The 14,716-nt window shown below is 48.7% G+C and overlaps 2 protein-coding genes and 1 long non-coding RNA gene across 9 annotated transcripts in view; 2 read left to right on the forward strand and 1 right to left on the reverse strand.

The window, feature by feature from the left end:
• DPP8 (dipeptidyl peptidase 8) overlaps positions 1-1,486 on the reverse strand; it is a 35,097-nt gene extending 33,611 nt beyond the window's left edge. For 3 of the 6 annotated variants that reach the window (XM_056346355.1, XM_056346354.1, XM_056346356.1), the window contains exon 1: positions 859-877. The gene's annotated coding sequence lies outside the window, so the exon portion shown is untranslated. Of the gene's footprint in view, positions 1-858; positions 878-1,349 lie in introns of those variants that run through there. The other 3 variants (XM_056346350.1, XM_056346352.1, XM_056346353.1) reach the window with 3 other exon arrangements.
• Positions 1,487-3,131: 1,645 nt separating this feature from the next.
• Positions 3,132-14,566, forward strand: HACD3 (3-hydroxyacyl-CoA dehydratase 3). 2 transcript variants are annotated; one of them, XM_056345488.1, is made up of 11 exons: positions 3,132-3,286; positions 3,504-3,546; positions 4,674-4,747; positions 6,695-6,859; positions 7,860-7,911; positions 8,304-8,414; positions 9,028-9,155; positions 9,690-9,802; positions 10,363-10,469; positions 11,545-11,676; positions 12,562-14,566. In XM_056345488.1, exons 1-11 carry the CDS (start codon positions 3,200-3,202, stop codon positions 12,636-12,638), a joined length of 1,089 nt encoding a protein of 362 aa, XP_056201463.1. In that variant the 5' UTR covers positions 3,132-3,199; the 3' UTR covers positions 12,639-14,566. The 2 variants fall into 2 exon arrangements, with proteins under 2 accessions (XP_056201463.1, XP_056201464.1); XM_056345489.1 differs by lacking the exon at positions 11,545-11,676.
• On the forward strand, positions 6,866-7,531 carry LOC130152262 (uncharacterized). The gene is made up of 2 exons (XR_008822939.1): positions 6,866-7,296; positions 7,415-7,531. It is a non-coding gene; the product is annotated as an uncharacterized LOC130152262 (long non-coding RNA).
• Positions 14,567-14,716: the final 150 nt, after the last annotated feature.

Below are 14,716 nucleotides of genomic sequence, written 5' to 3' on the forward strand. Positions count from 1 at the left end.
ATCTGCAGGATAAGTCTTATCCTTCTGAACAGGTTGTTAATTTAGCAGATATCTCTTCCTGCAGTCAGCTGTATAGTCTACAAAGTATATCTGAGCTGGAATTAACAGCCCAGATGTCTGGCAAGAGGAAACCAAGCCCTTCTACTGTAAATCCCAGATCTGAGGACAGGTTCAAAAGCATCCAACTATAAAATCCCACCGCAGAGATCATTACCTGGGAGACCAAGGCATAAGGATTGTCAAGTCTCAAACGGAGGGTTCTTTCTATATATAGAATGGAAATACTTCACAATTGTTCTGCACACTGCTAGGGTTGAACCTGGTGGCTTGAGCCTGACAGAAACACTTATGCAGACTAAGTAAAGCATTCCCATTGAGCAAACAGGTACTAAAGGACCACCAGATCTTGAGGCACGGGCTCTGGCAGCTGTGCCGCCTGAGACAAAGCTCCCTGACAGACTAGCTCTCCTGCAGCTGACAGATCTCATCACAGATGAGTGAAAAACAGACGACCTACACCTCTGGACCAAACCCAGTTCAACAAAAACTGCTAAAAGCAAAGCAGAGCATGTCTGGATTAAGTGTTTGGTTCCATCTTTGACAATACAAACACAGGCTTTCTTTCGTCCAAGCTATTTACAACACAAAAATACAGCAGAAATGAAACGTCCCTGTAAAACTAGAAGGAGAGTCCAAACACATACACAAAACAGTGCTCTGTTCAGACAGCATTAGAAACTGAGAATGAGACTTCAAATCCCCATCGCAAAACTCTTATTTAATTTGCAGGATTCCAACAAAGAAAAATCTCCTTTCCCCACCTATACCCAGATACTGGTATGTCTTAACATGACCTACCTCTCAAACTTCCCTCCCAATAAAAGATAAAATCCGAGAGGCGTAGACTTTAACGAGCAAACGAGAACATCCTGATGTTAACCCAGGGTAACGCGAGGATCTGCCCCTCAGGAGATCACTGCGGGATCTCAACTGCAGCCACCTTCTGCTAGGTGAAGCATTTCATTTCCACCTTCCCGCAGCCAACAATGAGAGCCCGCCCCATCGCTCGCTCAGGGTGCGAAGCACTACAACGTAGGACACCTCGTACACCCGCAGGGCACGCCAGAGGCGCAGGTCGGGCCTGAGCGGGGTGAACGGCCACGGGCCTGCCCTTGCCGCCGAGGTCTGATCCCGGGAGGGGCCCTCCACCGCCTGTAGCAGCGGGCAGGCCTGGCCGGGGGCGGAAAGCCAGGCCGCCCCCGGGCAACCCCCACGCCCACCCTCACCCCACGGGGTCCCAGCAGCTCCTTCCAGGACGGAGGCGGCGGCCCCGCTCCCGCAAGACCCACCTCCACCGGGAACCCCGGGCCCCAGGAGGGTCCTCACCCACCCCGGTACTCACGGCGCTCCGCAGCGGCGATGCTGCCGAGCCCAGCCGAGCCGCTTCCGCTTCCGCCAGGAGGGGCCGCCGGGCCGCGCTGGGCGAGGGCGCCCCCTGCACGCGGGGAGGAAGCGGCGGCGCCGCACGTGCCTCAGCCGCGCCGGGCGAGGGCGCCGCCTGCCGGCCGGGAGGACCGGGCTGCGGGGAGCCAAGGGGAGGGACGTGCAACGCTCCAGCCGTGCACGGGGACCCGGGGCAAACATTTTACCCCTTGCACGGGGACCCGGGGCACACACACACGCACACACATTACCCTACGCACGGGGGTCAGGTCAGGGAAACCCCCATGCACGGGAACCATTCAATTTCAAAGATCGGCCCTTTGCCCCGCAAAATAAGCTAGCACTTCCACACCAACATGCTTCCCACACACAAAAAAATTTCCCAGCTACTAGCGACACGTGTTCAGCCCAGGGCACCCACAGGCTCCAGTGCAGTAAGCCCCCAGCCAAATGTTTCTTCTATACATTTGAATTTCCCTTTGCAAAGCGAAGTCACTTTTTGTAAAGCAAAGGCTTTTTTGATCCACTATAAACCAGAAAAAATAATTTTGCTGCAGGTGCCCCCTCCTAAAGACATGCGCAGGTAGAATCTCCAGGCCATAGAGACCCGGCGGCTGTTTTTCCTGCACCAGCTCTTCAGCACAGCCTCCCATGTGCTGCTTGGGGGCTTGTTGCTCCCTAAAGGGTACGTGGGGCTTGTGTTCCAAAATAAAGAAGCCCGGCAACAACTGCCACAGCGCACCTGACCTTACCCAGTGGCTTTGCAGTCCCAGGGGCTGGCAGAGGTTGAAAATCCTCCATTCAGAGGCAAGCTGAGGCATGGCGTGGGTCTCTTACTGGTGCAGAGATATGCACAGAAAAACCCTCTGTGGGAGCACAAGGAAGCTCCTAGAAGCTGTGAGGGAGAGGTCTTGCCAAGATGGGTTGGAGGGCAGGATGAATGTCACCAGCACGATGTGGGAGGCCACAGGCGAGGTGCCCTTGTGTGAGCTGCTAGGGGAGCCTTTTTGAAAGTATCACCAGAACCAACCCTATCCTTCTTTAGCCTTATTGGCACAAGGTCCTGGGGCTTGTAATAATTACAACGGAAGAGTTAAAAAGGTTGGGGCATGTGGTCGCGGGGCAGGCTACAGAAAGCATGGTGTTTTCTAAATTTTTAACAGCCTTCCTTGGCTGTGGTTAAGATGAGCAGCTCGCACGCCCTTGCAGGAGGCAGCTGCTTGGTGAAGGCCTGTGGCAGACGGAGGAGGACGGGGCCCAACGCCATGGCCACCTCCCTGCGGGTTAGGTTCCCTCAGCCTGGCATCCCCTGCGGTAGAAAGCTGCCAGGGATGCTGTCGGAGGCTCAAAGCCAGCGGTGCCCCACAGGCTCCGCAGCTGTGTTAGGGCACCTGAGGTGCTCCCTCAGCGAGGCCACCGCCATGGCGGGCAACACAGGCGGCACCTCTGCGGCCGCCTGGCGCAGGGCCGGGAAGGGCACACACGGTCCCCCCCAGGGGCCGGAGGGGTCACGCAGTGCCCCCGGGGCCGGAGGGGACGCCTGTAGCCACGGGCCAGGCGGCGGAGGGGGCGGGCTGGTACCTCAGCCGCGGTACTTCACGCGCGGTGCGCAGGCGCAGCGCGCGCGGCCCGCCCCGGCGCGGGCGTGGGGGGGAGGGGGAGGGGCGGGGGCGCGGTGCGCAGGCGCAGTGGGATCCCTCCGCCGCCGCCGCCGCCGCCGCCGCCGCCGCCTCGGTGGAGCGGCGCGCCGCGCGCCATGGCGGGCCCCAGCCTGCGGCCGCACGTGCACTGGGCGCAGCGGCACCGCGAGCTCTACCTGCGCGTGGAGCTGAGTGACGTGCAGGTACCGGGGGGGGGGGGGGGGCGTCGGGTCACCCACCCGCGGGGACACCCACCCGCGGGGACACCCACCCGCCGGCACGGGCAGTGCGTCCGCGCAGCCCCGCTGCACGCCGGGGTGGGCGCGGGGTCTTGGCGGTGTGGGGGGGCGGTGCTCGCCCGGGGGTCCCCGCGTGTCCCCGGTGCGCCTGCTCCCGGCTAACGCTGCGCTCCTCCTGCAGAACCCGGACATCGCCATCACCGACAACGTGCTGCACTTCAAAGGTAGGGGCGGGGGGGTCCTGCAGCCTGGCCCGCCCGGTGCGCGGGGGCCGCGGGCACGGGGAGCCCTGTCCCCACCGCTGCCCTTGGTGGCCGGGCATGTGCGGAGCCGTGGTGACACGCACCTGCCTGCAGACCGTTGAGTCCCGGCGCTGGCACGTTCTATCTTATCTAATAAGAAAAACCCCACCCCACCCACCCCCATATTTAAATAGCCCTGAAATTTCCGTATGTCTTGGCTGGCCGGTGTCGGCCGAACCCCGGCGATAACTGGCAGCAATTTTTCCTTTCACAAAGACCTTGTTTGCAACTGTTATCAAACCTCAGCATCGGGAACTAGCGCTGGATTTGAAAGGTAAAGCAGGTCTCTGCCGAAAGGATGGGTTTGTCCCGGCCGGGCAGCTGCGGCACCGCGGGGCTTGTGCAGCGTGGCCGGCCCCGGCTGCGCCGAGGATACGCTGCGGCTGGGCTGTTATTGGGGGTTTCTCCTTGGTTTGGTGGTTTTCTTGTAAGATGCGTTGTCTAGGGAATGCTGCCTCCCCGGTGAGCCACAGCCAGGGCCATTTGATAGGGATGCGCGCATCGTGTTGGCTTCAGGATCGGTTTACAGGGTGGGAGGGTGGGGATGAAGCTCGGCGCGGCTGGTTTTCGGAGCCCTGCCAGGGACGAGACCTGGTGTGTGTGGGAAATGGGAAAACGAAGGCACCCCCTGCCCTTGGGAGGGGACTCCCCGCATCGTGCTCCTACAGACCCACCAGACACAGCCTCCCTGGTGCTCGCCCGTGGCTGTGGAGCTGGATCCCCCAAAGGCGGGGGGGGTCGGTGGGATTCCAAGCTGTCAGAAGCCTGTTTGGGAGTCTGTCACGCTGCCTTCCTGCAAGCCAGGACCCTTCCCCAGCGCCGCGCAGGGTTGTGGCAACTTTAGCTGCCGAATCCAGCAACTGCAGCTCCAAGCCACGCTTTGGGTTGTGTCTTCCCCGTTACCGTGTGGTTCCCCCTCGCCTCCCGGCAGGGCAGGGGGAAACACTGCAAATAACCACCCAGTATTGCTGTGGGTGAAGCGTCCTTTGCAGGTGGGGCATGTGGAGCTGGCGGGGGTCCTCACACTGACTGTTAATTTTGTCTTTTAGCTCAGGGTCATGGTGCCAAAGGGGACAACATCTACGAATTTCAGATCGAGTTCCTAGAACCGGTTGAGCCTAAAGTAGGTACTTTTACTTTTTCTAACTTTTGCAAAGAAAAAGTAATTTCTGAAAAACTTGAAAATGGCTGCGAATAAAGTTCGTGATACGCTGTTTGGATTTTCTTGGTGAGTCTGTAACCGCTGCAGGCTAAAAGCTGCCTGTGGCAGTCCCACGTCCTGGTGCTCAGCCTCAATGCACATCACTTCGCCGGAGCTAGCGCTTGCATGGGGCGGCTTTAACAGAAACAGGGCCTTACATGTATCGGCTGGTAAACGGTAGTTGTAAATCTTTTAAAGGATTTAAAAAGTAGCAAACTAACGGGAGAATCTGGCAATGGGTTTTCTTATGCAGCCATGACTGAAAAGCAGGGGAACGCTGTACTGCAGAGTGTCGGTGTCATGGTTTGTGGCTTTTGCAGCCTGACAAAAGGAAACCATGAGAATTCGTGCTTCTGGCTTGTGCAGATTTCTTAGGTTGCCAGTACAGATACGCTGTAGCTCCTGTTGCAAAAATATTTTCTTAATTCCTGTTGTAGTCTGATAGGAGAGAGCTTTCCTGGGAGACCAGCCCCTACACGTTACTTGCTGGTGGCTGTAAAGTCTTGTCTTTGCCTCTCAAAGGTGTTAGGGGCAAAGCTCCAGGCTCTGCTCCCACTGCAGGATTTGTGCTGCTGATTCCTGGCTGACTGCTGCGGTTAGCTGCAGTCAGCCCGGGAGCCGCCGTTCACCTCTGGTGCTTCGGCAAGGGAGGAGACCGCCGGAGGGGGGATTTCTGGGGTCTGTCAGCAGGCAAGTGTCTTGTGTGGCTCCTGCCAGGTATGGAATGGCAGACGGTGAACATCTCTTGGTTCCAGGATCTGGGCACCAGTTTGTAAAGCAGCAGCTGCCTAGTCCACGGTGTGGGGAGAGGTGCCCAGCACTGCCCGTGGCTGTCCTCTGTGCTGGCAGGCTTGGGCTGTGCTGGCAGCCAGGCCTGGAAGGCAAGCCCTTGCCTCTGCCGAGCAGCCTCCTTCCAAAAGTCCAGTCACTCTGAGTCACTGTGGAGGGGCTGGAGGGCAACGGACTCTGAAACCTGTGGAGATGGTTGAGACCAGGAGGTATTGCAGCCCAGGGTTTTCTCCTTCAGCTTTGTTGTGCACCATGAGTGCCTCTTGCTAGTGTCACGCTACCAGTGAGAGATGGAGCCTCTGACAGACAAGGACCAGGCGTTAGTAGCTGTAAATTACGGCTACAGCCTTCAGATGTCCTAGGAGCATCCAGATGGCCTTGACAGAGCAGTGCTGGTGTAACATGCTCAGTTAAGAATGCAGCTCATGCCTCTTCTGCATCATTTTCAGCTGGTGTGAGAGGCAGTCCCACGTGGAGCACCCTGGCGAAGGCTTGAGGTGTGGAGGGATGCAATGGTGGCAGTGAGGGTGGGCACCCAAGGTGACAACGCTGTGGGCTGTAAGGCTGGAGAGGTTTGCCATTATGCAAAGTGTGGCCATGGTGGAGAGGCCTTGTGCGGTAGCAATGACCACACTGCCAAGGCTGATAATTCTGCCTCTTGCTGCGCAGATGTCACATGGGGTCCCCTATTTTGGACACCTGTGGTTGATGGTAGTGCTGTTCTTGACACTGGCTAGAGGAGGTGGGTGGCTCACAGTGCTAAATGCAAGGTCTAAAGCCAAGTTCGTGGGTTCTGCCTAGGAAGGCTAGCGCTAGGGTCTGTGCTAGCTCTTTGTGGTGGGATTCAGGGGTGCTGTGCATTACGAGCAGGCTTTCAAGCTGCTTATCAAGTCCTGCAGTTGCTGTCTTCAACTGGGCTGCCCTTTGCTTCCATGCCGTGGGTGGCAGAGGCACACTTAGTGTGCTGCAGCAGTCCGTGTCATCCCTGCCTCCTTGACCAGGGGAGCTGGGGTATCAACTCAGCCTCAGAGGCCGTTTCTTAGGACTTCTGCTGATGTGTGCTCCCGTGTCTGCCCTCAGCCTGTATGCAGGGTGACTCAAAGGCAACTGAACATCACTGTGCAGAAAAAGGAGAGTAACTGGTGGGAGAGACTCACCAAGCAAGAGAAGCGCCCGCTCTTCCTAGCTCCTGACTTCGACCGCTGGTTAGACGAATCGGATGCTGAAATGGAACTGAGGGAGAAGGTCAGTCCTGTGGGCACGTGTGGCTTGTGCTGCCAGCTGCAAGCAAGGATAGCTCTTCTCCTGCGTTTGAACTTGTGTTCTTTATTTACCTGAAGTTGTCTGGCATGCTGATTGTTACTGCTGTTTCATACAGATCCCACGCTGAATCGGTTAAACAGTTCACATTGTAAGCGGGAATTCAGGAACAGGCATGCTTCTGGCTAGAAAGAGCAGCAGCGTGGATCTGAACGGGTGGCTGTGCGCCAGCGCAGTGCTGGCCAGGGTCTGCTGCCCTGCCCTGTGCCTTAGCAGCCCTGGGTCCCAGTCTATACGAGGATCGATGTGCCATGTGGAGCCCAGAGTTGCTGGTCCCAGCCGTTGCTTGTCTGGAAAGCGGGGATTTCTAAGGCTTTCCTGAGCCACTGGGCTGGCCCTGACGGTGCATTCCCAGCATCCTGGTAAGCTCAAGCAGCTTACTGCAGCAGGGAGGTGCAAGACTGTCTCGGAAAAGACTTGAACAGACCACATTTCTGTAAATCAGTTTTACAACGAATGCTGCCCTGTTCCCCTCCACAGCCACTGAGCTTAGCGCGGAGCGGAAAGGGCCGCTGCAATGCCAGGAGCCAGAAGGCAGTGCTGAAGGGCAGGCAGAGAGCCTGGGCTGGATGTTCTCAGTTCCCTTCAGGTCACTGGTGGGTCATGAAATGTTTTAAGGAACAGCTCTAAGAAACGGTAATAACTGAGAATTAACACAGAAACCAGCAGGCTTTCTCAGCAAAAGCATCTAATTACTAGAATAAAATACATAGCAAAGGCGGGATACCTAGTTAACACTCTCTAGCTTTTACTGTACCATAATTTCTGGATGATGAATGTGCTGTTTTATGCAGGGGAAAATTCAAACCTTCTAGCAACTGGCTGCTTAGCGGAGTTTTAAACCCACTAGCTTTGCGGTAGTATAGTTAACAAATCACTTGCTAATTACAGTAACAGTCTTTAAAACCTTATCCTTCATCTTAAGGAAGAAGAAAAGATTAACAAAATGAAAATAGAATCAAGAGTCCCAAAAGACCGTAAGTAACTCTACCTTTTTAGTGTGTAAGGTGGGGTGTAGAAAGCTGTGTTGCTCCTATGCACAAACCCCAAATCTTACAGAGAAATTTTGACTGGCTTTGTGCATCTTGGAGGGGGTTCTTTGTACTGTGAGCTATTTAGAAATTTAATAAAAATGTACTGCAGTTTCCAAGGAATTTAAAAAGTCTGACTAGCAAGAACTGAGTCTCAGCAGATGACGGTAAAAGCGGGCAGAACCCACGGTGCACACAGCAACCCTTTTATCACAATCAATAGCTTCCTTTTTTCTTGTAAGCTTTATTCTCATAGGAAGCCTGGTTTGCAGCTGTACTCTTTGCGTAAGTGTTACCATTGTACTCTGCTCACCTGATGTGCTTATTATTGATTTTAGCTTTCAAACACCTGAAGAAGGGATACTTAATCATGTATAATCTTGTACAGTTTTTGGGATTCTCTTGGATTTTTGTGAACATGACAGTACGACTGTTCATCTTGGGGAAAGGCAAGTAATATGAGCTATTTCATTTACGCTGGGGGCTTTGTTTCAGTTTTTTAGTGGTGGTGTTAATGCTTTCTGAACTATGAATGCTAAAGCAAGACATATTTAGGAAACAAAACCGTGAATGCATGACAGAATCCTCTCAAAAGCTATCACGGTGTCAAGGATAGCAAAATACTGTCCTCTGGTAAATTACAACTGCATATTCTGATGAATGATACTTGTGCTCTGCCAAGATTACTTTTAAAGGAATCAGCTGCAGCACAATGTGTCTCTCACTGCAATGTTAGTATTTTTGAAAATGAGCTGGCCAGAATACTTCAGTTTTGAAGCAGGAACGACCCATTCTATTGAGGTACAGCGCTGTTGCTTTTTCTATAAAGTAATTACTGAAGTAGCTCTTGATCTTTCTGTGTGAAACAGAGTTCTTGAGCAGTCTTTTTGGCCTAACTGCTATGACTTTTAAGGTAAGACCTATAAAGAAGTTACATAATTATGCATAATGTTTTTTTTTCAAATACAACTAGAATCCTGTTATCAAAAGATATGCTGCTGTGCCAGCTACCTGAACATGGAAATGAATTTCTTCTCTAAAATGGTTTTCTGTGTCTTACAGATTCCTTCTATGATACATTTCACACTATTGCTGACATGATGTATTTCTGTCAGACCCTGGCATTCATGGAGATCATGAATTCACTAATAGGACTAGTGAGATCACCGCTGATACCTGCTGTAGTGCAGGTAATATTTTAGTAAGATTCTTCTTCTTGCTCTTTCCATGTTTAAATTTTTTTTTATTTTTTTTTACACAAATGTTGAGACTCTCCTAAAATAAGTGGTAGAACCTCACTGACACTGGACTAGAGAATATATTATTCAGGAGGCTGGAATCCATGTTTCCCAGCCTTAGCTGTGGCAGGCTGTCTTCTTCCATCACCTAGGTAAAACAGGAACAACAGGGCAGCAAAAGCAAGACGTGGCTGACAAAATGTACATGATTTTGATTTGGTACCAGTTCCCTTTTTATTCTGGTTGTGGTTGTTGTGCACGAAAATGAGGATAGATGATTTAAGACTAGGTCCCTTGGATTGCATCTAAATACAGAGCAAAATGCATACTCCTAAGAAGCAGGTCACAGCTCAGCTGCAGAGTTAGTGATGTGCTCAGCATATGTTTCAGGGGTGAATAGATTTCCTGTGTGGTTTTGACAGCAAAAGCTTGTTTTTTCTTTTGGTGAAGAGTGTGACTGTTCCTTAATTTGTTTTTCTTAAACAGGTATTTGGAAGAAACTTTCTTTTGTTTGTTGTCCTTGGAAGCTTAGAGGAAATGCAAAGCAAACCTGTGGTGTTCTTCATATTTTATTTCTGGAGTATCATTGAGCTGTTCAGGTTGGTGGGATTTTTCTTCTAGCAGGTGTGTACAGAACAACGTGGTTGTTCCCAGGAACTCTTTAAAGAAGATTTTGATCTTTGTACCTTTTGGAAGAGTGGCACTAATGCATTGGTCCACGAGGGTAAAATCTCCTTTAGTCATGGACTATCACAGCCTTCCAGACTGCTGCCAAAAGCTGAGACAAGGCTGGAGTCTGAAAATAATACTGCCCCGAACCTAGGGAAACCTGTTGCTTTTTTCCTTGAGGGTTTTTTGCTTTGAATTTCCACTGCTAAGTGAGCTGCTCTGTTTCTTTTTCAAAAGAAATATTTTGAAAGGTTTACTAGGCAAGCCAGGCAGTTAATCCATCCATCTGGTCAGAATAATAGCATTAGTTCTGTAAACTGCCAAATTAAGGATGTGTCCATCATGATCCATAGGAACAGTTTTTTGAATATTCTTGTGTCATTTGGGAATTATGTTGACGATACAGCATATATATATATATAAGACTAATTCTAGTAGTAAGTTCCATTTTAAACATTGTCTGTTTCTTCTCACACTGAATTGCCTTTAGGTATCCATATTACATGCTTTCATGCATCAGTATTGAATGGAAACCACTAACCTGGCTCCGTTACACTGCCTGGATCCCTCTCTACCCCTTAGGAGCCTTGGCAGAAGGTATGTCCAAAAAAACCAGTTTAATAAATAATGAATTCAAGGCTGGGCAAATAACTCAAAATTATTATTTTTTTTTTGGCTGCTGGACTTAAAAATAGTAATTTAGAACAACAGATAAATAGATACTTGCTTTGAGCTGAACAAGATGTAAGCATTTTAATCTGTCCTACTGAATCAAATACTTTTTTTGATTGGACAAGGAAAGAAGTCTTCCTTTTGGGCACTGAGGAGGGAAGTAAAGGCAACAAAAGGTTACATGAACAAACTGGACAAGAGTGTGCTGCAGTCCATGCAGGCGGCACAGGATGACAATGATCATTTCCCTCTGCTGATCCAAAGCAGCGTTGTTCGCTTCTGTCTGCTGGCCCTGACTCGGCCAGCCAAGCTTGGGTTCACACCAGCTCACAGATCTTGACATTATGTTGTAAATCATTGCACAGGACAGGCAGGGGCCAATTCTTTTTCTGCAAGAAGCATAGCCTGAGAGGTGTAGTGCTTGACAAACAGGGTTCTGCTCTCCTGCCTGGAGAGCGACTGCTCTGTGGAAGAAGCAGGCACGTGGCCTTCTTGCTGTACCCCTCTAGCGTAGGGGCTTTACAGTGTACTCTTCTGTCTTAACAGGTCTGGATTACGTTTAATTTTTATTTATTTAAGAAGCATATCACCACTCAGTTTCTAGCTGTAAGAAATGTGTTGTAATTGTACCTGTCAGAACCTGTTTCTATGAGCTGGGAGTAGGCTTGGGCATTGCTCAGCTTGAAGCACAGGAAAGACTATGCCTGTTTCATTGCCGTGGGTGTTTCTGCGTGGTAAATACTGGTGGCATGAGCCCTGCAGGCTACAGTTGTGTGTGAGAACTGTCACCAGGCAACTTCACTGTGCTGAGACCTTCATAGTTGAATTGCTATACTGCCTCTGCTAGCTGCTTTCCATCATACTGCATGTTTAAAAAGAAAACAGCTTTAAAATTGGTGTAATTAATGAGAGCTAGCAAATAAGAAGGGAATATCCTGGAACAGTTGTGGGCTATATATTTTACATGTGTTTGATAATGTTGGTGGCCTTCTGCTTTCAGCCGTCTGTATCGTTCAGTCCATTCCAATCTTCAGTGAAACAGGGAAATTTAGTGTGGGATTGCCAAATCCGCTGAACGTCACAATCCAGTTTTCAGTTTTTCTTCAAATATACCTTATAGCCTTGTTTTTAGGTAAGATATTTAATTGTATTTCTCACTACTGAAATAAAAAGGCCATTTTCCTCTGAATTAAGTATATTTTCCAAAGAAAATTAATTTCCTGCATCTTGGGGATCATGGCAACACAAACTGGTTAATGTTAAGCATTGTCCTTGTTGCTTGTTTATGTAAATTTGTCAGCGATGAGGGGAACACACCTACAATTAGCACTGGTTAGCCCCCCAAAAAGGAGATCTCGGTAACAAGGGTTCACTTGGGTGAAAAGATCACTTGGGTTAAAAGAATAGTTTTTACATGTATGTATTTATAAGCTTAGTATACTTAATTTTACTGTTTACATGGTATTTGAGCTTCAGAATGATTTAGTGGAAATCTAAACGTAATTTCAAATTAAAGCAGTGTTTACCTAAACTGCATTATAATCACTAATGCAACGTGAAAGTCAAGTTTTTCCAGAAAACAATATAGAAGGCTCTTTAAATAGTAGTATATTTAAAGAAGGATGGTGCTTGATACAGATCTGTTTTCTGGTGTTACATTTCTAAACATTACGTTAATTTTGTAGTATGCATACCCAGTATGTCTGTGTATCCACAACCCACTAGACTGGAATTTTAAACTGAACTTTCACTAGGTTTCTCCCTTTCAGACTGTTCAAAGCATACCTTCAATTGAGATTCATTCTGAAATTGTGTTTTACTTTGTAACAGCCTTTGTAGCAACTCCTGCCTCACCCAGCAAGGAAGTACTTGGATTAACTTTCCATACTATACATACACTTAAAACCTCGGTTTTTTGTGTGGTAGTTCGTTTGTTGTGTTTTTTTAAATTTGGTACAGCCATCTAGCATTAAAATGATGCAGTGATGTCCCACCTAAACGCTTCATTCCTTTTCAGGGCTATTTGTGAACTTCCGTCATCTCTACAAGCAAAGGAAACACCACCTCGGACCAAAGAAGAGAAAGATGAAGTAAAAGAGGACTGCAATGCTTTCTTATCTAACTTATCTCAATTACAAGATAAGCCTCTAATTCTTACGGTTTTACCCACTGTAATGTAAAGAATTTTGTAAAATTACATGATCACGCTAGATTACATGATTTCATAGTGAATCAGGTACCATTCCCACATACTGTATTTTGTTCCCTTTCAATCACGTATGCATGGCATTGATCATTGTACAACAGTAACATTTAAACTCTTATCCTGTCAACTACCATATTAGAAAGAAATCCTATTATCTGCATATAATATGCTTATAAACAGTGGAGCAGCACTAAATGGAAATAGTGTTTATCTTTTAATTGGATATTTGCTCTTTCAATATTGCATGCAGATAGGGCTTCTGATGTCAGGATATACTATAAGCTGGCCCATGCTGTTCCTGGGGTGCAGCCTGGTGGCAGGAGGAGCACAGTCTTGAGACCACTGTGAACTGTGTGTAGGTGTTTACTAACCGTCTGGGTAAACTTGCTGTGCATATACTCCCCTCCCCCCACCCCCCCTTTTTCTTCTGCAGCATGCTGATGCTAATGCTGATTTAAGTGCTACAACCTTAGTCTGTTTCTGGTTTAGCCTTAACAGAATAGGAGCACTGTGCAGACCCTAGCAATGTGTGTATTCCTGTAGCAACACATCCTATACAGTCACTAGGGAAAGGAAGCTGCTACTCTGTGACCTGGTCAGAAATGCTCTCCTGCTTGGTAATGCAAGCACTGAAACATAACAAAACAAGGAAGCACAGGTACCAGCTTTCTCCTAGCAAGGACCCAAACAGAACTCCATCCCACCCATGCAAAGGGAAAACGTGGAACTGTCATGGGAGACCAGGCTCCTCTGATCATTCCTGGCAGGGCTGTAGCTCCTGTATTTATAGCCTTCAGAAAGGCAGTAAAGATTGCTTTTCTACTTAAGCTTAGGGATGCAGTGGAGAAGTGGGTGTATATGCTTTGTTGGCTGGCCCCTGGTGGGATGGCGTAGTGGATCAAGTAATTAACTGTGTATTATTTAGATAGCATGCATGAAATCTTACGGAGATCCCACACAGGGTTTGAAGGAACACTTTCCTCTGTGCTTACATTAAGCAACAGCAACAACAAAAGAAGAGAAACTTCCCGCACATTGCAGGTCATCTATCTACTCTCGCAGCTGGAAACCTTTGTTTCAGTTGACTTGTATTTCAGCATGCCCTTCTGCAATCCAGTTTATAAAACGCACAACAAGTTTGCTCTAAACCATGCTGTGGTTATGAACAGGTTGCTTCACAACTGCACTGCCCCCAGGGCAACGCAAAGCAATGCCAGCAATCCAGAACAGGCGCTGAAGTTGAGATTAGCTTGGTGCCATGTTACTATTTGTCTTTTTCTACTGTAAAACAATATGAATCTTCCAGAAAATTATTTTCTATATTAAAGGTAACAAACAATGGACCCAGTGAATGTTACTGTCAAGGAAAGGAAATATTGTTATAAGGGGATTTTAACAAAGAACTGGTACAGGCTCCATGCTGCATTTCACAAACCACGTTCTGTTGACAGGAGGCATGATACAATTTCTCTTTAGGGTTACTTGAGACTCCCACTTAAAGGAGAGTGCAGCTTGCTTTACTCAGGAGAGTTAAGCTTTATTTATACACTTAAATTTCACTTAGCACACACTGTACCTAGGTTTGAAGGATGTCAAAGGATTGAATTAGCTGAGTAATGGAACAGCAAGGATCACTTTTATACTTTTAATTTCTCCACTGGGCATTTAAACTTCTTTTATGAAATCCGTATGTATTCATACACTGTATTTCTCAGTGACATTGTGGTACCTAGTGCAAGCTGTCATGGATCTTACACTACTGAATTTTAGTCCTTCAAAAAGAATGTGTTTCTATTAATAAAGATTTACAACCAAATTTTGCTTTAGTTCAGGTGTTCTTTCCCTGAATGTAAGAAATTGCATAATTTATTTAACTCTTGTGATAAACAGCTGGGAGCCAAGCCTTTACCAGGTCAATGTTTTAGGCCACACAGCCTAGTTGCTATGAAAATGGAAGAAATCCAAC

Source organism: Falco biarmicus, chromosome 7, assembly GCF_023638135.1.
Source record: "Falco biarmicus isolate bFalBia1 chromosome 7, bFalBia1.pri, whole genome shotgun sequence".
Lineage (NCBI taxonomy): Eukaryota > Metazoa > Chordata > Aves > Falconiformes > Falconidae > Falco > Falco biarmicus.

Coding starts and splice junctions, on each gene's coding strand:
- HACD3 (XM_056345488.1), top strand. CDS start 3,200: ATGGCGGGCCCCAGCCTGCGGCCGCACGTGCACTGGGCGCAGCGGCAC. Junction 7,912..8,303: donor ATCAAGAGTCCCAAAAGACC/GTAAGTAACTCT, acceptor TATTGATTTTAG/CTTTCAAACACCTGAAGAAG. Junction 9,803..10,362: donor AGTATCATTGAGCTGTTCAG/GTTGGTGGGATT, acceptor AATTGCCTTTAG/GTATCCATATTACATGCTTT.